This window comes from Chrysemys picta, chromosome 2, assembly GCF_011386835.1.
Source record: "Chrysemys picta bellii isolate R12L10 chromosome 2, ASM1138683v2, whole genome shotgun sequence".
Lineage (NCBI taxonomy): Eukaryota > Metazoa > Chordata > Testudines > Emydidae > Chrysemys > Chrysemys picta.
The window spans coordinates 192,879,833-192,902,893 of NC_088792.1; the positions used below are offsets into that span (position 1 = coordinate 192,879,833).

The window sequence follows — 23,061 nt, forward strand, 5'->3', positions numbered from 1 at the left end:
TCAAAACTATCTTGGTACCAGTATCCGCAATAATTGAGAATCCAATCCTTGCAGGATTGGGCCTTAATATTGCAAGTCTCATTGACTCATAGACTTTAAGATAAGAAGGGACCATCGTGATCATCTAGTGATGATCTCCTGCACAAGTCAAGCCTCTCTTCTCATGTGTTCAAATCTTTCTGGAATATTCTCTCTCAAAGGTGGCATTTTTCATGTTTGTTCATGGCACAAAGATATTTTGTTTGTTTTTGGTTTGAAAGCTTGAGCAAAATTCTGTGAACTGTTTTTGGGTTATGGAGAATGAAACTCTCTTTTTCTATTAAATGTCTATGGGAAAAATGGCAGAAGTTTGAAACTTGGCATGGATTTTGTGCTCAGAGAAGATGTACTTTTGTCTGGTTTGATTTAACAAAATATGGCTATTTGAAAATGTCATGCTGAGATTATGACATATTTATTTAAAGTCTTTTCTATGGCACTAATCACTGTAGCATCTCACAAACAATTATTATTTTTTCCTATCTCAAAGGAGTATTGCAAAGATGATATTATTATCCCTATTTTGCAGATGGGGAAACAGAATCATAGAGGGCCAAAAGGGTATGTGACACTTCACTTGTGAAAGTGATCTTGAATAAAATGTATGGGGAATAAAGTGTCTTGAACCTTGTGTAGTTATTTACATGTAAAGTAGTTGTAAAAAGCTAACAAATCAAAATTCTCCACTCCTACTGTCGGAGGTGTTTAATTTAGAAGGGGTGTAAAGGACTAAAGAAGGCGAAAGGCCAAGCAGATTGCAAAAAAGATGTATTCACTTAACATAGAGAATATATTGTTATTCCTGATTTAAATATGTATTTAATGTAATTCTCTCCTTCCTGCTTCCCAAAATTGCAGTTTTCCATTACAGGCAAATGTAGGTCCAAGAAAGCTGTCCACATGGAAAGCCAAGGCAGTGTAATCAAACCATTTTTGAAGCAGGTTCAGGATGACTGCTGCTGGTCACATAAGTGTTGCTAAGGAACACCTCAGCTTCTCTGTGGTTGGGGTACTATTTTAGATGGGACAGTGTAGTCAAGGGGGCCTCCAGAACAGGCATTTATAGTTTCATATTAAATTGGTGAGTAAGAAAGGGAGTAAAGTACATTCTAAAAGGTTAAATATAAATAATATGAAGTGGGGAAGGAATTGTGAGGTTATGTCTAATAAGTTTAATTAATTTATATTGGAAAAACAGAAGAGGATCTGGGTCGGGTAAGGGTATGGGGTGGGACTTCAATCTTCTCTGGCCTTGAAAGACCTTATTCCAGGTCTGGGTGGTGAGAACTTTGGATGGAATAACTCTAAATGAAAATCCAGGGTGTTGTAGGAAGTGGTATTGGTGATTTAGTAGGTGATACTTGAGAGAGAGTTGCCTTTGAACAAAAGGCATCAGAAGTGGTTACTTGGCTGCTGGAGGTGCCATTCTTGGATGAGATATAAAACTGAAGTCTTGCCCTCTTATTACATCAGAAATTCAACATGGAAAACAGCCCAGTTTTAACTGTGGTGCCCACCCCATGGTCCTCCTCCACTGTTTAATTATCTAGTCCTCCCCTGCCTTTTCCACTGCCACTTTAAGCATATACAATTTTCCACATTGAAAACTATCCAAGTTTAATTGTGATGTCTCTAGGCTGCCGAGCCAGTTTAAATGCATACATGCAGGTTCTGTGCTGCAGATATAAAGATATTATCCCTCCTACACAATGTAACTGTTGTACTACATGCGACAGGAGCCTCAGGCAAGACCAGTTCAAACAAATTTGGGCCTCCCCCCGCAAAACAAATAACAACTCAAAACCAACCAAACAAAATCACCACCACACCATGAGGAACTTCCAAAAAGGTATAGAATCATAGAATCATAGAATATCAGAGTTGGAAGGGACCTCAAGAGGTCATCTAGTCCAACCCCCTGCTCAAAGCAGGACCAATTCCCAGCTAAATCATCCCAGCCAGGGCTTTGTCAAGCCGGGCCTTAAAAACCTCCAAGGAAGGAGACTCCACCACCTCCCTAGGTAACGCATTCCAGTGTTTCACCACCCTCCTAGTGAAATAGTTTTTCCTGATATCCAACCTGGACCTCCCCCACTGCAACTTGAGACCATTGCTCCTTGTTCTGTCATCTGCCATCACTGAGAACAGCCGAGCTCCATCCTCTTTGGAACCCCCATTCAGGTAGTTGAAGGCTGCTATCAAATCCCCCCTCATTCTTCTCTTCTGGAGACTAAACAATCCCAGTTCCCTCAGCCTCTCCTCATAAGTCATATGCTCCAGACTCCTAATCATTTTTGTTGCCCTCCGCTGGACTCTTTCCAATTTTTCCAATCCTTCTTGTAGTGTGGGGCCCAAAACTGGACACAGTATTCCAGATGAGGCCTCACCAATGTCGAATAAAGGGGAACGATCACGTCCCTCGATCTGCTGGCAATGCCCCTACTTATACAGCCCAAAATGCCGTTAGCCTTCTTGGCAACAAGAGCACACTGTTGACTCATATCCAGCTTCTCGTCCACTGTGACCCCTAGGTCCTTTTCTGCAGAACTGCTACCTAGCCATTCGGTCCCTAGTCTGTAGCAGTGCATGGGATTCTTCCGTCCTAAGTGCAGGACTCTGCACTTGTCCTTGTTGAACCTCATCAGGTTTTTTTCGGCCCAATCCTCTAATTGGTCTAGGTCCCTCTGTATCCGATCCCTACCCTCTAGTGTATCTACCACGCCTCCTAGTTTAGTGTCATCTGCAAACTTGCTGAGAGTGCAGTCCACACCATCCTCCAGATCATTAATAAAGATATTAAACAAAACCGGCCCCAGGACCGACCCTTGGGGCACTCCGCTTGAAACCGGCTGCCAACTAGACATGGAGCCATTGATCACTACCCGTTGAGCCCGACGATCTAGCCAGCTTTCTATCCACCTTACAGTCCATTCATCCAGCCCATACTTCTTTAACTTGGCGGCAAGAATACTGTGGGAGACCGTATCAAAAGCTTTGCTAAAGTCAAGGAATAACACATCCACTGCTTTCCCCTCATCCACAGAGCCAGTTATCTCATCATAGAAGGCAATTAGATTAGTCAGGCACGACTTCCCCTTCGTGAATCCATGCTGACTGTTCCTGATCACTTTCCTCTCCTCTAAATGTTTCATAATTGATTCCTTGAGGACCTGCTCCATGATTTTTCCAGGGACTGAGGTGAGGCTGACTGGCCTGTAGTTCCCCGGATCCTCCTTCTTCCCTTTTTTAAAGATGGGCACTCCATTAGCCTTTTTCCAGTCATCTGGGACCTCCCCTGATCGCCATGAGTTTTCAAAAATAATGGCTAATGGCTCTGCAATCTCACCCGCCAACTCCTTTAGCACCCTCGGATGCAGCGCATCCGGCCCCATGGACTTGTGCACGTCCAGTTTTTCTAAATAGTCCCGAACCACTTCTTTCTCCACAGAGGGTTGGTCACCTTCTCCCCATGCTGTACTGCCCAGTGCAGCAATCTGGGAGCTGACCTTGTGCGTGAAGACAGAGGCAAAAAAATCATTGAGTACATTAGCTTTTTCCACATCCTCGGTCACTAGGTTGCCTCCCTCATTCAGTAAGGGGCCCACACTTTCCTTGATTTTCTTCTTGTTGCTAACATACCTGAAGAAACCCTTCTTGTTACTCTTAACATTTCTTGCTAACTGCAACTCCAAGTGTGATTTGGCCTTCCTGATTTCACTCCTGCACGCCTGAGCAATATTTTTATACTCCTCCCTGGTCATTTGTTCAGTCTTCCACTTCTTGTAAGCTTCTTTTTTGCGTTTAAGATCAGCAAGGATTTCACTGTTTAGCCAAGCTGGTCGCCTGCCATATTTACTATTCTTTCTACACATCGGGATGGTTTGTTCCTGCAACCTCAATAAGGATTCTTTAAAATACAGCCAGCTCTCCTGGACCCCTTTGCCCTTCATGTTATTCTCCCAGGGGATCCTGCCCATCTGTTCCCTGAGGGAGTCAAAGTCTGCTTTTCTGAAGTCCAGGGTCCGTATTCTGCTGCTCTCCTTTCTTCCTTGTGTCAGGATCCTGAACTCGACCATCTCATGGTCACTGCCTCCCAGGTTCCCAGGTTTATCAAGGTAACTTGATAAAGGCCTTTGTCTGCCAGGCTTGAGATTTGATGAGTGACTTTCTCCCTCCACCTGTCCAGACTCTTATGCCACACAAATTGCATAGGTTTGAGTCCCAGGGGTTGAAGAAAAAGAGAATATGTACTGTGTTCAGAACTTGTGCAGAGTTTGTGGAGAGAGCTGGGGTTAGAGCAGATAGAGGTTTCCTGTTAAACAGAAAGTGTGGAAAATACTGCAAGTTTGGCAGAATTATTTGAACCAGCCATGATCTCTGGTGTCATACTATGGACTTTGCAATCTACTTTTGCTCAGTGTAGCACTATTTTGTTTGTTTATTTCTTCCCTCCACCCAAGATAAAAAGGGTCACTGTTATGGTTTGGTGGCTAGCCTAACATTTGACTTTTTTTTTTTTTTATTGTTAACTCTCCTATGTTGTCTTGGCCATACTTGTAAATAATATTTTATTTGTAGTTAGAATATAAGAATGGCCATACTGGGTCAGACCAAAGGTCCATCTAGCCCAGTATCATGTCTTCCAACAATGGCCTATGCCAGGTGCCCCAGAGGAAATGAACAGAACGGGTAATCCTCAAGTGATCCATCCTGTCACCCATACCCAGCTTCTGGCAAACAGAGGCTAGGGACACCATCCCTGTCCATCTTGGCTAATAGTGAACGTATCCAATTCTTTTTTGAATCCTGTTATTGCCTTGGCCTTCATAACATCCTCTGACAAAGAGTTCCACAGGCTGACTGTGCGTTGTGTGAAAAATACTTCCTTTTTTTGTTTTAAACCTGCTGCCTATTAATTTCATTTGGTGACTTCTAGTTCTTGTGTTATGAGAAGAAGTAAATAACACTTCCTTATTTACTTTCTCCACACCGGTCATGATTTTATAGACCTCAATCATATCCTCCCTTAGTCATCTCTTTTCCAAGCTAAAAAGTCCCAATCTTATTAATCTTTCCTCATACGGCAACCGTTCCATACCCCTAATCATTTTTGTTGCCCTTTTCTGAACCTTTTCCAATTCCAATATATCTTTTTTGAGATGGGGCAACCACATCTGCACACAGTATTCAAGTTGTGGGTGTACCTTGGATTTATATAGGGGCAGTATGATATTTTCTGTCTTATTATCTATCCCTTTCTTAATGATTCCCAACATTCTGTTCACTTTTTTGACTGCCGCTGCACATTGAGTGGATGTTTTCAGAGAACTACCCACAATGACTCCAAGATCTCTTTCTTGAGTGGTAGGGAACAGCCAATTTAGACCCCATTGTTTTATATGTATAGTTGGGATTATGTTTTCCAATGTGCATTACTTTGCATTTATCAACATTGAATTTCATCTGCTATTTTGTTGCCCAGTCACTCAGTTTTGAGAGATCCTTTTGTTGCTTTTCGCAGTCTGTCTGGGACTTAACTATCTTGAGCAATTTTGTATCATCTGCAAATTTTGCTTCCTCACTGTTTACCCCTTTTTCCAGATCATTTATGAATATATTGAATAGGACTGGAACCAGTACAGACTCCTGACCATTTGTTCCTACCCTTTGTTTTCTATCTTTTAACCAGTTACCAGTCCATGAGAGGACCTTCCCTCTTATCCCATGACAGCTTACTTTGCTTAAGAGCCTTTGGTGAGGGACCTTGTTAAAGGCTTTCTGAAAATCTAAGTACGCTGTATCCACTGGGTCCCCCTTGTCCACATGCTTGTTGACCCCCTCAAAGAATTCTAGTAGATTGGTGAGGCATGATTTCCCTTTACAAATACCATGTTGACTCTTCCCCAACAAATTATGTTCATCTAGGTGTCTGACGGTTTTGTTCTTTACTGTAGTTTCAACCAGTTTGCCCAGTACAGAAGTTTGTTCTTCTGTTTGTTTTGTTTCTCCTTGATGAAAACCCGCCCCCTTGTTTCACTCTACTTCCCTCAACTGCCCTCCCCGCTTTGATCACCGCTTGCAGAGGCAATAAAGTCATTATTGTTTCAAAATCATGCATTCTTTATTAATTCATCACACAAATAGGGAGATAACTGCCAAGGTAGCCCGGGAGGGGTGGGAGAGGAGGGAAGCACCGGGCAGGGTGGTGGATGTGGGGAGGAGGGAAGGACAAGACCACACTGCACTTCAAAACTTATTGAATGCTAGCCTTCTATTGCTTGGGCAGTCCTCTGGGGTGGAGTGGTTGAGTGCCTGGACTCTCCCCACCCCCCCGCGTTCTTGGGCGTCTGGGTGAAGAGGATATGGAACTTGGGGAGGAGGGCAGGTGGTTACACAGGGGCAGCAGTGGCTGTCTGTGCTTCTGCTGCCTTTCCTGCAGCTCCACCAGACATCGGAGCATATCAGTTTGATCCCCCAGTAGCCTCAGCATTGCATCCTGCCTCTGCTCATCACGCTGATGCCATCTCTCATCTTGCTCCCTCCACCTCTTATCTTGTTTGTCCCTCCTGTCCTTGCGTTCATTTTCTGCTTTCCTGGACTCTGACATTGTTTGCCTCCATGCATTCTGCTGAGCTCTTTCAGTGCGGGAGGATTGCATGAGCTCAGAGAACATTTCATTGCGAGTGTGTTTTTTCCCCCCCTTCTTATCTGCACTAGCCTCTGGGATGGAGATGATAGGGGTACCGTTGAAACATTTGCAGCTGGGGGAGGAAAAAAAGGGAGAGTAGTATTTAAAAAGACACATTTTAGAGAACAATGGGTAGACTCTTTCACGGTGAACCAAGCTGTTAACATTACATAGCACATGCTTTTGGTACAAGGTCACATTTTGCCTCTTATATTGAGGGCCTGCCGGTTTGGTGTGAGATCACACACGCAGGGCCGGGCAACAGAATTCGGCTTGCAGGCAGCCATGGTAAGCCACAGTCTTTCAGCTTCTTCAACCTTCATAACACGTTGGAATGGTTTCAAACAGCAGCGCCCTCCTTTCCCATACCAAGCACCTATTGGGTTGGCCATTTAAAAGGAGGGGCTGTCCTGGCCGCGAATGCATCCCAAGTCTTCAGGACAAATTAATCATTAAACACGCTTGCTTTTAAACCATGTATTATATTTACAAAGGTACACTCACCAGAGGTGCCTTCTCCAGCTTCATGGTCCGTGAGCCCGCCTTGGGAGGGTTGGGAGGGTATTGGCTCCAGGGTGATAAACAGTTCCTGGGTGTCAGGGAGAATGGTTTCTCCGCTTGCGTGCTGTGTGCTAGCCTCCTCCTCCTCCACCTCCTCATCTTCCTCGTCCCCCAAATCCTCATCCCTGTTGCTTGAGACTCTCCCCTTGCAGATGTCCATGGACAGGGGTGGAGTAGTGGTAGGGGCCCCCCCTAGAATTGCAAGCAGCTCATCATAGAAGCGGCATATCTGGGTCTCTGACCTGGAGCGGCAGTTTGCCTCTTTGTTTTTTTGGTTGGCTTGCCTGAACTCCTTAATTTTCACGCGACACTGCTGCGGGTCCCTGTTGTACCCTCTGTCCATCATGCCCTTGGAGAGTTTTTCAAATATTTTGGCGTTTTGTCTTTTGGAACGGAGTTCTGATGGCACGGATTAGTCTCCCTAAACAGTAATCAGATCCAGTACCTCCTGTTCAGTCCATGCTGGAGCTCTTTTGCGATTCTGGGACTGCATGGTCACCTGTGCTGATCAGCTCGCCACACTGGTCAAACAGGAAATGAAATTCAAAAGTTTCCAGGGCTTTTCCTGTCTACCTGGCCAGTGCATCTGAGTTGAAAGTGCTGTCCAGAGTGGTCACAATGGAGCACTCCCGGAGGCCAGTATCGTCGAATTGCGTTCACACTACCCCAAATTCGACCCGGCAATGTCGATTTCAGTGCTAAGCCCCTCATTGGGGAGGAGTACAGAAATCGATTTTAAGACAAAAATGGCTTCGTTGTGTGGACGGGTGCAGGGTTAAATCGATCTAATGCTGCTAAATTCGACCTAAACTTGTAGTGTAGATCAGGGCTCAGAGGCATAGTGGAGGCAAGAGATCCAGAAGGGGGAGTAGGGGAGACTACCTATGCCAAAGCCCTGGAAGTAAATTCTAGTAGTCAGAAAAAGTGAGCTTCTCATTTCCTGCATCACTGCTTATGACATTTCAGCTGGCAAGAGTGAAAGAATGACAACAGGGGCAAATGTGAGTGACAATTGTCAGGATGCTTAATATTAAACAAGACTTAAAGTCAATGGCACTCCTAAAAAAAAAATGAAATACCAAAACTGCACTGAACTTGTTATGCAGCAGTAAAGTTGCACAGTTAAAATTACGAAGTCTGGACGTGTAAATCGTAACTGGATAAAATTCTATTAAATTTTATTTATTTCTTCGGTATTTTTTTTTTCAAAGTGTTATTTGCTGAAATATTTGGGACAAGCTTTCTCCTTTCCGTTTGGCCTGATTCATTCAGCAATGACAGAATTCAGTGTGTTTGACATCGGAGGCCATCTCATAGAATCATAGAATATCAGAGTTGGAAGGGACCTCAAGAGGTCATCTAGTCCAACCCCCGACCAGTTCCCAGCTAAATCATCCCAGCCAGGGCTTTGTCAAGCCGGGCCTTAAAAACCTCCAAGGAAGGAGACTCCACCACTTCCCTAGGTAACGCATTCCAGTGTTTCACCACCCTCCTAGTGAAATAGTTTTTCCTGATATCCAACCTGGACCTCCCCCACTGCAACTTGAGACCATTGCTCCTTGTTCTGTCATCTGCCACCACTGAGAACAGCCGAGCTCCATCCTCTTTGGAACCCCCCTTCAGGTAGTTGAAGGCTGCTATCAAATCCCCCCTCATTCTTCTCTTCTGGAGACTAAACAATCCCAGTTCCCTCAGCCTCTCCTCATAAGTCAGGTGCTCCAGACCCCTAATCATTTTTGTTGCCCTCCGCTGGACTCTTTCCAATTTTTCCACATCCTTCTTGTAGTGTGGGGCCCAAAACTGGACACAGTATTCCAGATGAGGCCTCACCAATGTCGAATAAAGGGGAACGATCACGTTCCTCGATCTGCTGGCAATGCCCCTACTTATACAGCCCAAAATGCCGTTAGCCTTCTTGGCAACAAGAGCACACCGTTGACTCATATCCAGCTTCTCGTCCACTGTGACCCCTAGGTCCTTTTCTGCAGAACTGCTACCTAGCCATTCGGTCCCTAGTCTGTAGCAGTGCATGGGATTCTTCCGTCCTAAGTGCAGGGCTCTGCACTTGTCCTTGTTGAACCTCATCAGGTTTTTTTCGGCCCAATCCTCTAATTGGTCTAGGTCCCTCTGTATCCGATCCCTACCCTCTAGTGTATCTACCACGCCTCCTAGTTTAGTGTCATCTGCAAACTTGCTGAGAGTGCAGTCCACACCATCCTCCAGATCATTAATAAAGATATTAAACAAAACCGGCCCCAGGACCGACCCTTGGGGCACTCCGCTTGAAACCGGCTGCCAACTAGACATGGAGCCATTGATCACTACCCGTTGAGCCCGACGATCTAGCCAGCTTTCTATCCACCTTACAGTCCATTCATCCAGCCCATACTTCTTTAACTTGGCGGCAAGAATACTATGGGAGACCATATCAAAAGCTTTGCTAAAGTCAAGGAATAACACATCCACTGCTTTCCCCTCATCCACAGAGCCAGTTATCTCATCATAGAAGGCAATTAGGTTAGTCAGGCACGACTTCCCCTTGGTGAATCCATGCTGACTGTTCCTGATCACTTTCCTCTCCTCTAAATGTTTCATAATTGATTCCTTGAGGACCTGCTCCATGATTTTTCCAGGGACTGAGGTGAGGCTGACTGGCCTGTAGTTCCCCGGATCCTCCTTCTTCCCTTTTTTAAAGATGGGCACTCCATTAGCCTTTTTCCTGTCATCTGGGACCTCCCCCGATCGCCATGAGTTTTCAAAAATAATGGCTAATGGCTCTGCAATCTCACCCGCCAACTCCTTTAGCACCCTCGGATGCAGCGCATCCGGCCCCATGGACTTGTGCACGTCCAGTTTTTCTAAATAGTCCCGAACCACTTCTTTCTCCACAGAGGGTTGGTCACCTTCTCCCCATGCTGTACTGCCCAGTGCAGCAATCTGGGAGCTGACCTTGTGCGTGAAGACAGAGGCAAAAAAATCATTGAGTACGTTAGCTTTTTCCTCCATGAAATTTGTCACAAAAGATAGATTGTGGCATTACTGAATGAACCGTACGGGAAAAGAATAGGAAAGCGAAATCTGAGCACCCTGGTGGGCCGGGCTGGTTTGTTTATCTGCCATGTCTGCAGGTTTGGCCGATCACGGCTCCCACTGGCCGCGATTCGCTGTCCCAGGCCAATGGGGGTGGCTGGAAGCGGCGCATGCCGAGGGCCAAACCTGCGGACGCGGCAGGTAAACAAACCGGCCCGGCCCACAAGGGTGCTTACCCTGGCGGGCTGCGTGTCAAAGGTTGCTGATCCCTGCATTGAGCTGTAGCTCCCTTGCAGGACAATGGCTGTTGATGGTTGTTTGACACCCACGTGGGTGTTGGTTACTTTCCTTGGAATTGTCTTTGGAGAGCTAGTATCTGGGCGCTTCCCAAATCCACAGCATATTTTAATGACAACCATACAACACAATTCTCATAACTTCATATGCATTAATGATATATATATTTAGATAGAACAGTGACTTTCAGCAGATCATAACCTTTCCTCTGATGCTTCACACAGCCTGCTTTATATGCAATATCACAATTATCTATAAATGAGCAATATGGGGGTTACAGGACGCGCCTCCAAGGCATATTGTCACACCGTCAACTTCAGTACTCTTCCTCAATGAGAGGCAGAAGCTGTCCCATCGACATAGTGTGGTGTAAACACCGCTTTCAGTCAGTGTAAATTTCGTTGAGTTAAATTATGTAATTTATGTAATTTACCTAGTGTAATTAGCATTAGTGTAGACAAGGCCAAAGTCTGTGGCCGTATAGTGGGGATGGTTTAATGCCTGGAAGGGACTAAAAAGGAGCCATGAACAAGGAAAACAAGCTTCAGTGAAGTAATAAATTTATCTGGCAGATAAGTGTATTGGGGTGATGATTGTACAGATTATGAAATAACTGTGTCACACAACATTCTTGGGTGTTTGCCTGTCTGTTTAGGAGCTGTTTAAACCTGGAATTTTCAAAGGAGCCTAAGAGAGTTTGATGCCCAGCTCTGTTAAAGTTCTAAGGGAACTGAGTGCCTAATCCCTAAGGCTTCTTTGAAAATCCCAGGTTTATATATTAATTATGCATTAGGACTGGGATATAGTTTACCTGTCTAAAATACATCTTAACCAGATGAGACTTTTCCCCACCCTTTCTCCTCCCTCCATCATCATCTTGCATGTTTAGGACAGCTGTCTCTGGCAACTGGTGATCCTGGTAAATGTCAAATGCCAGGAGGTGCTGGTAAAGCACTAGTACGGAAGCTCAGTATTCTTCTTCTGCAGCTGCTGACTTGAATGAAAAGAATTGACTAAAGGCACTTTGGTTTCACTATAGCTTTTGACATTTGGAATGCAGCAAATTCAAAAGTGCTTCAGAGAAGAAGATCCGATCTAATGGTAAGGAAGTGGCATGGTCTTGTGCAGTTTTTCCCAAAGTGTGAGGCACAGGTCTCGGGAATGCAAAGGACTAGCTATCGGAATGTAGACAGTTGTTCTCCAGGGTCTCCGCTTTCATTTAAAAAAAGAAAGAGAGAAAAAGGATGTCTCTCTAGCTGTTATGGTTGTGAGGAAAACCTTCAAAAACAAGGCATGATGATGGCTGATGCAAAGACAAATTTGCACTGAGCTTGAAACAATAGTTCTGAGCCATGAACTGGGCTATTCATTTCAATAAGTGCTATCTCTGAATAGCAGTGATGATACTCACGGTTCTCACAACAAAATTTGCAGCCTTTGCGTGCAGCCACCAACTCTCACTGGTGGCTGCACTAACGCTTTTTCCTAAAATATTTAATTAGCTTTAGGAAAAACAGATAAATATGCACATCCATCCAAATCATTGTATTTTACGTTTTTTTTTTTTTTTTGCAGACACAGTAATAAAAATAATGCTGTGAAAAGTGATATTTGTATGCTCATTAATATCACTTTTCAGAACACACTTAGTAGCTAGCTGGGAGGCTGTGATAAGTGATATTAACAAACATACAGGTATCACTGTATCACAGCCTCCCAGCTAACTAGTAAGTCTGCTGTGAAAATTGATACTTGCATGTTTGTTAATATCACTTTTCTCAGCAAGCGCCAGGACGAATTAAGTCCTAGATGGGGGAGTTAGAGGGGGAGGCAGTGGAGGCCAGGGGCAATGTGGGGGTGGATGTGGGGCTGGTGGGAGGCAGTGGGTGCCCAGGGGGATAGGGTAATGGATGGGGAAGGCAGTGGGGGACTGGGGTGATGTGAGGTGGTTGGAGTTGCATGGTCAGAGCTGAGAGCCACGAGGCTGAAGCTAGGGGTTGGAGCCTGCTGCCACACGGGTTGGGCCATGGGTCAGCACCAGGGCCAGCTCCCGCTACCACGTGGCTGGAGCTCGGGACTGGAGCTGGGCGCCAGAACCCAAAGCCCCGCGGCCTGGCTCCTGAAGTCCTGCCGCTGGAGCCTGCTGCATAACCACCCCAGGGCTGAAGCCCAAACCCCACTGCTGGCCCCCACCCCCAGGTGGGTTGAGAACTCATCCTGCTCCTGCAGCACTGTGCCCCACCTGTCTCCAGAGGTGGTGTAGGGCAGCGCATCCAGGAAGAACAGGGAGGGAGGGAGGGGGAGATGCTGATATTTTGTCCCCCCATCACTGACCAGGAGGCTGTTGTGGCCGCACAAAAAGCCCCTTGTGGCTGCATTTGAGAAACACTGCTCTAAATCATAGACTCACAGCAGTGTAGGACTGAAAGGAACCTCAGAAGGTCATCTAGTCCAGTCCCCTGCACTCAAGGCAGGACTAAGTAATAGTTAAGAATGTTATTAACTAGTTATTTCACTGTTCATGAAAGTACATGTAAGAAAGGAGAGGAAGCATGACATTACGAATATCTACACCAGCATTTCCAAAAGTGTTATGGGCATAGGTAAGAGTGTGCATGCAAAGGATACTCCTGGGGGAATTCTGCTCCAGATTGCCCCACACAGAACCTTCTCACCCCACACCTGGATCCCCCCCCCACTAAGTCCCTCCAAAATTGGATCCCGCCATCCAGAGCCTGCTTGCCTCACACCTGGATTGGGGGTCAGGGCTGGACATACATGTGAGACTTTGTCCCTCTCACTTGCTATCTTGGTGCACCTGGCGTGGAGGGTCAGGACCCCGGTATGTTTCTGGGGCAATCCCAGCTCTTGCACTGTGTCAGGGTCGGGTCAAGCCTCACCACTGAGTCCGTGTCTGGGTGGAGGGTAGGGGAGGGAGGGGACTGCAGGGCAATCTCCCACTTCTGTGCAGCCAGTGGCTTGTCTTCCCTACTGCCATGCTGGAGCCTCCACATTTATTGATTGATTGATTGATTTATATAGTTATTCCCCTCTGCGCCAGGTGTACCAGGTGTCAGCAGGCATGCTCAGCAAGGCAGGATCCAAGTGTGGGGGGATCCAGGTGTGGCTTGAGAGGGTTCTGTGTGGGGCAATCTGGGTGCGGGTGGCTCAGTGGGGGATCTAGGTGCAGGGAGGATCTGGATGCACAGAGTCTTGCTGGAGGGTTCTGGGTGCAACGGTAATGGGACTCAGCAGGGGGCGAAGGTGGTTGGGGGTCAGTGGTGGGGGTCTGGGTATGGGGGATAGAGCTCGGCGGGGGGTATGGGTGTGAAGGCTCAGTGGGGGGGTCCAGATGCAGCTGGTTGGGGCTCAGTGGGGTGTAGATCTGGGTGCGGGTGGCTCATCGGGGTGGTCCAGGTGCAGGGGGAGTGGGGCTCATTGAGGGGGAGGAGTGCAGGAGTGGGAGGCTCGGCGGGAGTGTCTGGATATAAGGGGATCTGGATGCACAGGGGTTGCATGGATGGGGGAGAAGCTCCCTGTGGAGGGTCCCTCCCCCTGCAGCTGAGGCGCGATGGGTGCAGTCAGTGGAGGGGGGGGCACAGGGGGAGTTTTCAGAACTTCCTTCAGCCAGGGGAGAAATCTGGGAGTGGGTCTGACCCGGCCCTGGATGCTGTGCAAGGGAAGAGGAAGTCCTGTCCTCCCCAGCCCAGCTGGGACTAGCAGCTGAGCCCGGCGCAGGGTAGGAGCCACCAGCCGGGTCTTCCCCAGTCCCTCCTCCTGGCCTCTGCCAGCTGCCCTGGGCCCCCAAAACATACTGCTGGGGATGGTCGCATGACTGCTCTTATGGCTTCCCTTTATTTCTCTATCAGAAAGCCATTTTTCTGAGGGGAAACAAAGAAATCTGTGGGGGACATAAATTCTATGCATGCGCAGTGGTGCAGAATTCCCCCAGGAATATAATTTATACACTTTCTGTGATTGCAGTGTGGGGGTGTGTCAGGTTTCATTTTTCTGGAGTGGGGTTCAGCTTCCAAAGGTTTGAGAAATGCTGGCCTAGTAGCAAGGTCAGAAGACTTGTGTTGTGTTCTCAACCCTTCTGATTGTGTGACTTTTGGCAAGTTTCTTATCCATTCTTCACCTCAGTTTCTCCACCTGTAAAAGAGGGTTAGTAATACCCCCTCCCCTTGTAAAGCACTTGGACATCATCAGATGACATGAGGAATAGCCATTTAAATTATTATTGTCTTTGTTTATGACTAGATATATTTTAAAATTTTGGGAACAATCAATATTGTCACAACTTTAATTACAACTTGCTATGTTCTTTGAAACAGACTAGATTACTCCTCTAAAAAAAGGTTGTCTCCACTTTGCATATACTACAGGTTATTGAGGTGAAAATACAGCTACAAAACTGAGTGCCACAAATTGAACAGCTGTTGAATCAACCATTGAGGCTGTTGTGCCTTTGAGCTCGAGCCTCTTAATATAATGATATATGACACTTCAAAAAAAAAAAAGTGTGGGGGATTAACATCTGGCAATTAGATTTTAAGTGTCAGGCCAGCTTTATCTATTTTGTCATGAAAGTTTTTCTAGTATTTGGACTGATTTCTTATCCTCGCGCACACAGTGGATGGGAAAGTGATTGAATTAGTTGATGAATTAGGGAACTGTGGACTTTTTGTTTTGAAAGATGAAAAATAATAAACGGAATACAAGTTTTTAAAAACAAAGACTTAAGAAAGGTGTAGAAGTAGAATGGAAGATTTTCAAAAGCACCTTTGGAATTTAGGAACACATCCCATTGGCTTTAAAATGGATGTATGTTCCTAAATCCCTTGAGCGCTTTTGAAAACCTCCCTCAGAACACAGAAATTGTAATGACATTGCTTCATCCAAGATGATGTAATTTCATCCCTTTTTCTAGACAGTGGTATTGCTAACCTGTGCACAGCTAAAGATTGGTGTTTTCTTTAACCTGTTAAGGGTGGAGTTTTGTGTTCCAGTTGCTGAGCAGTTTTACTGAAAGATGCAAAGTGACATTTTTCCCTTTCACAATCAAAAATGTCAGCTTTGATCCAAAATTACCTATTAACAATAGTAGACATAGTCACACATACATCTGACCTTCAGGATCATATGTGACATACATTTAGAAATGTTATTACTGATCGTGCTGGTCCATTAGAGTAGTGGTTCTCAACCAGGGGTACACATAACCCTGGGGATACACAGATGTCCAGAGGGTACGTCAACTCATCTAGTTACAGTATTTGCCTAGTTTTACAACAGTTTACAGGAATAGACTCAATATGGAGAAAAACATAATTGTTGGTGTTGCTTCACTGCCTCCCAGAATGACAAGGCTCACAAGTGAAAAACAGGCTCAAGTATCACACAGAAATGCAAGTGCAATATTTATATTCCAATCAATTTATTTTATAATTATATGATAAAAAGAAGAAAGTAAGCAATGTTTCAGTAATAGTGTGCTGTGACATGTTTGTATTTTTATGTCTGATTTGGTAAGCAAGTAGTTTTTAAGTGAGGTGAAACTTGGGGTACACAAGACAAATCAGACCCCTGAAAGGTGTACAGTAGTCTGGAAAGGTTGAGAATCACTGCATTAGAAGATTGGCTTCTGAAGTGTGAACTGTATGACTTTTAGATCAGAAGGAAATATGCTTCTAATGGTGTCCACTGGGATCTTAGGGATTTCTACTATGATGAGATAGTAATTTGTGAAGGTAGCACAGTATGTAAAGAGGTCAAAGTTAATTTTTGTTCCTTATCTAAGTTTTATTTCTGCTCCATGACCATAAAATGTTCTTTATTTATTACCCATGTGCATTAAATGTTCTGCTGATCCGTGTCCATCCAAATTAGATTTCTTTTTAAGCATCCCCGGCATCAGTTGGTTGCCTAGGTACAGAGAGTTGGATTGACCAGATATTTGAATGCCAGCTGGCAATCCAAACTCTGGAGCATTAACAAAGAGAGAATATAGGAAGCTCTACTCTATGGCATTACAGGGTGCTTGGTTGTCAGAGTCTGATTAGGTTTCTGAGGCTCCATCTACATATTCTGCTATTTCTTCCAGAGTTTTTGTGGGGTTTGATGATGATTAAGAATATTATGAATACATAGATAGTTTCAAATATACTTACTATTTTGGAAACTTAGGTATAAAATGTGTGGCAGGTTAAGGTATGTGGCTTTATTTGCACTTGGCACAAGCATGCTACTTTTTTGTTTTGTGGGAAGAAACGGCAATTTGTCTCACACTTCCAGCACATGTTAAAAACTAAATACATAAAAACAGCAGCAAAACCCACCTATCTAGTGATTTAGTACTCCTATGACTGCAAAATATATACCGTTACACAAAAGCAGATTTGAAGTGGTAATATACTTGCATATTTTAGATATGATCCAGATTTATAGCTTTATGAATTTTTTCTTGGGCTCTGACAAATTCAAAGCATAAGTTACACTGATTTTTATTTTTATTAACATGCCAGTGTTAGGTGGGTCAACAAAAATGTCCTATGTCTTGGTGTGAAACCTCTGTTTACAGTCTGAGCAGCTTGAGTCCTTAGCAGTTTCTTTTGGAGTATGATTATGCTGGCCATGGTGGAGTTGCTCTTTGTAACAAGGTGAATGGATTGTCTTCATTGGTAAAACTGATTGGGTATTGTCGTGGCACTATTCATCTGAGTATCAGTAGAGATTGACCTGAGTGGTCATAGCAGGACCATATGTTCCAGCCCCATTTCCTACCATGAGCTTAATTATTTCACATTACTTAAGTGCTGATTATGAAGTGAAATATTGGCCATATAAAATGTCTTTCTGAATCTTGTTTCTGTTGTGATGCATAGTACATATTGATACATTTTTTTTTCCAGTTAATGATCATGTGACTATTAATAGCCTTATCTTTGTGTCTGTAGTAAGAGGTCAGGAATCTTCGCTGCCATGTCTGCGAAAGTATCTGAAACCCAAAATATTTGCATTCAAAGGCCTTATCAGAAGACTTTTATGAAATCAAAATTTTGCCTATGCATTGAGAGGTGAGTATGTCTGTGGCTTCAATATGATAATCAAATTTTAAAGGGCTGTTCTGCGCTGAAATATAATCATGTTTAAAAATAGCCTAGTGGAGTTCCATGTTTGTATCTCAGTGATTTCCACACCAAATATTCTTAGTATAAAAGTGAATAGAGTGGTTTTTACCAGCCTACCTTGAAGCTTCAAATTGGGCCCTGAGTATTAAACTGTGTCTTTTCTCATCCATTTTCACCCTTTAATGAAGGTTCTGCAGGCCATGGTAGTCCCTCAGTTACCTGTGTGCAACCCCATGGTCTTGATGAATGAACTATATCGCTTCTTAAAATCAAGGTTGTTACAGCATTAGTTTAATAAATGACAGTTTGTAATTAAACTTTTAAATACTTTTCATGGTGAGAAGTATATTTAGCACAGGGAATTTTAGAATGATGGGGTGTGTAAAATGGGTGGCCTCTTCCTTCAGACTAGGTCTTGAAGATGGAACTGTACCGCTGTGTCTGATAATGTTACAGGGACACCCTCAACATAAAAATCACATTTCTCTCTGAAAAATCTTGTACCTCCTGTTACAAGTAATGTCTGAGATTATTATAACTGGAAGATGAGAGAAACTTCTTTGATTTTGCTTAGTTTGTACATTTGATAGCACTTTGTGTGCAGCCATTTTCCTAATTTCCATATGTAGCTAATTATTTAATCACTTTTCCAAAATCCAAAACTGGTGGATGGGACGCTAGAGCAAGGGAATTACTTGATACTATTTTTAACTCTTTTTGTATCTTTCTTGGTATGAAGTTGTATTGGGACCCCAAGTAATGACTTGGGTGGCTAGCCCATGTTGGAGCCCATGCTGCCATGGGCTTCACTGCTTCAGTATCTGAACTAGCTAGATTAAAGTGAGCATAAGTTTCAATCAGATTCCGGAATTGCAAGTGGCCATACCCTTAGATGTTGAATTTTTAACATATTTCCCTTAGTATTTAGTGGTATTTATCAACCTGTGTTTGGAAGATCACAAATTGCTGGAGTAAACGGTAGTATTAAACCTCCAGCTTCTTCATAAGAACCACAGCTGACTTGCTCTGACCCACAATTGATTTGCTCGGTCACTTGCAAATGGACATAGATGTCAGGAAAGACATTAAGGTTGCTGATTCCCACAGTACCTCCTTTCTTCAGTGGCAGATCTGACACCAGGGTACTGCAACACTCAGAAAAATGAGGACAATAGAATAAGTTTATTTCAAATTTTTGTACCATGTGCAAATGTTAATCTAATGACCTGGGGCTTCCAAACCTTAGAGTCTAGACAAAGAATTCATGCCCCAGGCTATGGTTTGCACATTCCAGCAGGTGACTGCAAAGCAGCAGCAGCAATGGGATTTCAGGGAATCCCTTCACTGAACAGCCTGACAGCCACAGTGGAAGACAGATTTGCGCTTTCAGAAGTGCTCTAAGGGTGCCTGCAAGTCCTGTTGAAGTTAGCGGTAGTCTTTCCGTTGACTTTAATGGCAGTTAGATTAGACCTTTTATAAGTACACATGGAGCTGAGGAGAGATACAGCATCCCACCAAAGTTTGGCTTGGAGTAGGCACTGTTGGTAAAGTATCTTGGGACCTGACACTTGAAAGGTGATAATGAATACACAAGATTCTGGGATACATTTGAGAAGTATTAGTGGTGAGTGACTTAATGTGGAGCCATGATATGAAAAAGTCTGTGAACCTTGGGGGGTGGGAGGGGTGAGGAGGGGTGAACAGAATAATTTCACATAATTTGAATGAATTCTCTGTTACTTTTCACAACTAAATTGGCTTAAAGCTCAAAAAAAGTAACATGAATGCATGAGGAACTAAGCTTGCAGTTAACATCTTGTACCACTTCAATAGGCTGTTGTGAAGTGCAGTAAGCAAAGGCTTCAGATCAGAGCAACAAATCAAAACTGATAAGGCTGCAGGTTAATGCTTTAGGTGAGAACACAACGTTTTATAAAGACTGGTTTGACATGTGGATTTATGAAGTGGTGGCTTCTCTCTCTTTTGTTCACTTTCGTGTGCTGAGGGGTTAAAGGTTTTAGCCACTTGTAAACTCTATTTTGCACATAAATCCAGTAATATTTTCCCTTCCTTTTTGTTTTCAGTATGCCATCAGAGATACTACTGAAGATATTTTCTTATTTGGATGCTGTATCCCTGTTGTGTATCGGTTGTGTGAATAAACGCTTCTATCATCTGGCCAATGACAAGTAAGGAAGCGGGGAAACATAGTAATCTCAATCTCACAGCAGTCAAATTAACCTGAGTTATATGAGACTTTTTAATTTAGTTTCATTGATGCCAGGGAATTGATGTAAGTACCCAGCAGCTATTTTTCTGTTGTATTGTAATCTGTACGGTAAATTTTCAATATATTGCATGCAGTTTTAGCTGTGTGAGTTCCATTAAAGTTAATGGGACTTACATGGCTAAAACCAAGCACACTGCTTTAAAAACGTACCCGTTTGCATTTATTGCTTTATAAGATCCATTTGTATTTTTCTTTCTGATTTAGATAAACCAGCACAGGCTGCGGAGCTCCCTCCTCACAGGCAGGGATTTTCACACCTTCCTTTCAGGTTCCTCCTTTTTCATTCCAGTTTTTCTCCTGCTTTATTGCATTCCAGTTTTTCTCCTGCTTTATTACGTAGGTAGGCAGTTCTGGTGATGGTTTCAGCTGCTTTCATTTGTCACAATGCAATGAATTTATTTTTGATAAAAACAGGAGGAAAAACAAATAGAAAAAGGTTTATCGCAGGGGTATCAGTTCAAAGGGTTAAATTCCATGTTTAATTATGGTCCATGGGTTAGAGAATAAATTTAAGACTCAATTCATAGTGATCTCCCACTGATGTCATTGGGAGCTTTGCAGATGGATCAAGTGGAGAGGTCAACCTCTGTGTAGTAATTAAAATGTTTAGGTATCATTTTTTCAGTACCGTGTTGTTGTATTTAGCATCACTAGGGAGAGAATCTGCTTGCCTTTAGACCTACCAGTATTTCTCCAATTTCTCCCATTCCATTTCCCCACCCCATCTGCTAAAATGATATGCACTGAAATTGTTTCTGTTGTCATTGAAGTGTCATCACTAGGCTTTGGAGCGGACACTCCAGTGAGATTAAGGAGTCAGGGAAATCCACACCTCTGAGTTACGGTCTGAAATGTCTGCTTGCATCTGCTGACATTCACTGCATTGATTGCATTTTGTTTACATATGGTAGATTTACTTTGCAACCATGAGGGCGAGAAATATACTTTGTAAATAACCTCAGATTTCATTTAATTTCATTTTAAAATGTGATTATATCACACAGGCCACATAAATGCAAGGGGGCATCCCGGTTTAGGGAGCTTGTGGCCCGTAATAATTCCTTTGTCTTTTCCCAGCTACTTTCTTCTGCTCACACCATGAATGACTGCAACTACTGCCAGTGGGAGAGATGACAATAGCTTAGTCTGGTGCATGCCTCCCTCCTAGTTGGTAAATGCTGTACTTGACGCCTCAGGGATGTTTTGGACCTTTCTGAGAAAAAGGTCTCCTTTCCCATCTCAGCCTCTAGTGCTAAACATTTTCAGCTCTCTGGGATTTTCTCTGAAATCTAACTTCTCCATCCTGAATTCCTTTTTCAAATCAGAATCTAGGAGGGGGAAGGGAGAGGAGGAGACTTGAAAGCTTGGGCTGTTGGTGGTATGATCTTTGCAACCTCTTTCAGAGGGCTTCTCTGCAGCTCCCCAGTTGTGCCTCCCAGGCTGTGTGCCTTACACAGCCTCCGCTCAAAGAGTTGAAGAGAGGAAGCGTCACATAAATCTTATATGAATTAGACCATCAGACTAATGTTGATTTCCCAGAGAAGCCCCTACAAAAGGAATGATGTACTCATAAGAAGAGAGAGCTTGGTGTTAGTGATGTGTAGTGACTTACATCAGCCACTGAGGGCATGGGAAACAGGCTGCTATGAGAGAGACTGACTGTTTTCTTGGACAGAGGTCAGCCTGGGAGCCATCTAAGCCCTGAATATTTTATGGAAAAAGACCCAGAGAAACATACTAGAGCAGGATAATATAGTTTTAATCTGGGAAAAAGCAGGGATTGGTAAGGAAGACCTGGCTGGCCAGTGGATGTGAAAATCCTGTGGTGAGGCTAATTTCTAAGTGAGAAATAAAACACCATAATGTGTCTTTGGTATAATTACTATGGATTATGTGGTTGATATGTGGTAGCACATCCTGTTCATCATTTGTAAAATTGTATTCAAAGGATAAATGGTAACATATTTACTGCATACTGTCCTCCTCTCCCTTCCCATCGTCTCTCATTTGTATGATTTTTACGTGTTTTAATGAGGAAAGGACAGCTCCAGAGGAAAAGAATTAGAACATGAAGAAGGAAGGGTGCTTTTTAAATGAATACAAAAATGCATGAGAAAGAGATAGAAATGTTGTCTAGTGCTGCAGCACAAGACTAGGGATTGGGAAGTCCTGAGTTCTTATTCTGGCCCTGAAACTGACTTTTTTAGGCATTGGGCAATCCTTTAACCTTGCTGTCTCATTTTCCCCATACATAAGTGATACTTATCTACCTCCCTGGGGTATAGTGGGGATTAACTAGATAACACTTATAAAACACTCTTGATGTGGAAAAGTGGCAACTCTTGGGTGGTGAGGAACCACTGTAGCAGCTTTGATGCTACCCTCTTCTAGCCATGATGCAAGGGATGTGGCATGTTCAGTACATCCCTAATATGGCCTAGCTGCTGGATTAGCCCTTGGGGACATTAACAGCCAGCACAATTTAAAGCATCCTTCTAATTTGTACCAGGTGACTGCCCTGGCATGGTGTTGGCTGAGGACAGGTGGGGAGCGCAGCACAAATGGCACTTTTGCATCTCCCTGTTGGTTATGATTATGATGTCCTTACTCAATCTTTGCTCAGACGTGCCCACTGATCTCAGTGAGAATTGATTGAGAAGGTAATGAGTAACAAGTAGGATGTATCTTATGTGTTATGATGTCAGGTAAAACTTTTTATATCCAACAAAAATATCAAGATGTGTATAAATGCTCTTTGGTTCTCATTATGTGACTTGTCTTTCTCCCAGCAATCTAAATTCTAGCATATCCACACTAATACAGAATATGGGGTTTAACAACAAACTGAAAGAAGGGGAAATTATGAATACAGAAGGACATCAGCCATTGAGGCAAAACCTAGATGTTGGGACTTTCTAGAAATGATTAGTATTCCCTTTCTCCACCTAAATCAAACAAACACAACTTGTTCTTAACGTTGGATAATATATTTTTTCTTAATAAGATTCTCAATCATGCCTGAGATG

The 23,061-nt window shown here is 43.7% G+C and overlaps 1 protein-coding gene across 2 annotated transcripts in view; it reads left to right on the forward strand.

Moving 5' to 3' along the window:
• FBXO15 (F-box protein 15) overlaps positions 1 to 23,061 on the forward strand; it is a 50,918-nt gene that overhangs the window by 2,812 nt on the left and 25,045 nt on the right. Inside the window, exons 1-3 of one of the 2 annotated variants that reach the window (XM_024102092.3) lie at positions 11,575 to 11,716; positions 17,572 to 17,691; positions 19,830 to 19,934. In XM_024102092.3, coding sequence (XP_023957860.1) covers positions 17,597 to 17,691; positions 19,830 to 19,934 — 200 coding nt within the window. In that variant the 5' untranslated portion in view covers positions 11,575 to 11,716; positions 17,572 to 17,596. Of the gene's footprint in view, positions 1 to 11,574; positions 11,717 to 17,571; positions 17,692 to 19,829; positions 19,935 to 23,061 lie in introns of those variants that run through there. The other variant, XM_005281466.4, reaches the window with a different exon arrangement.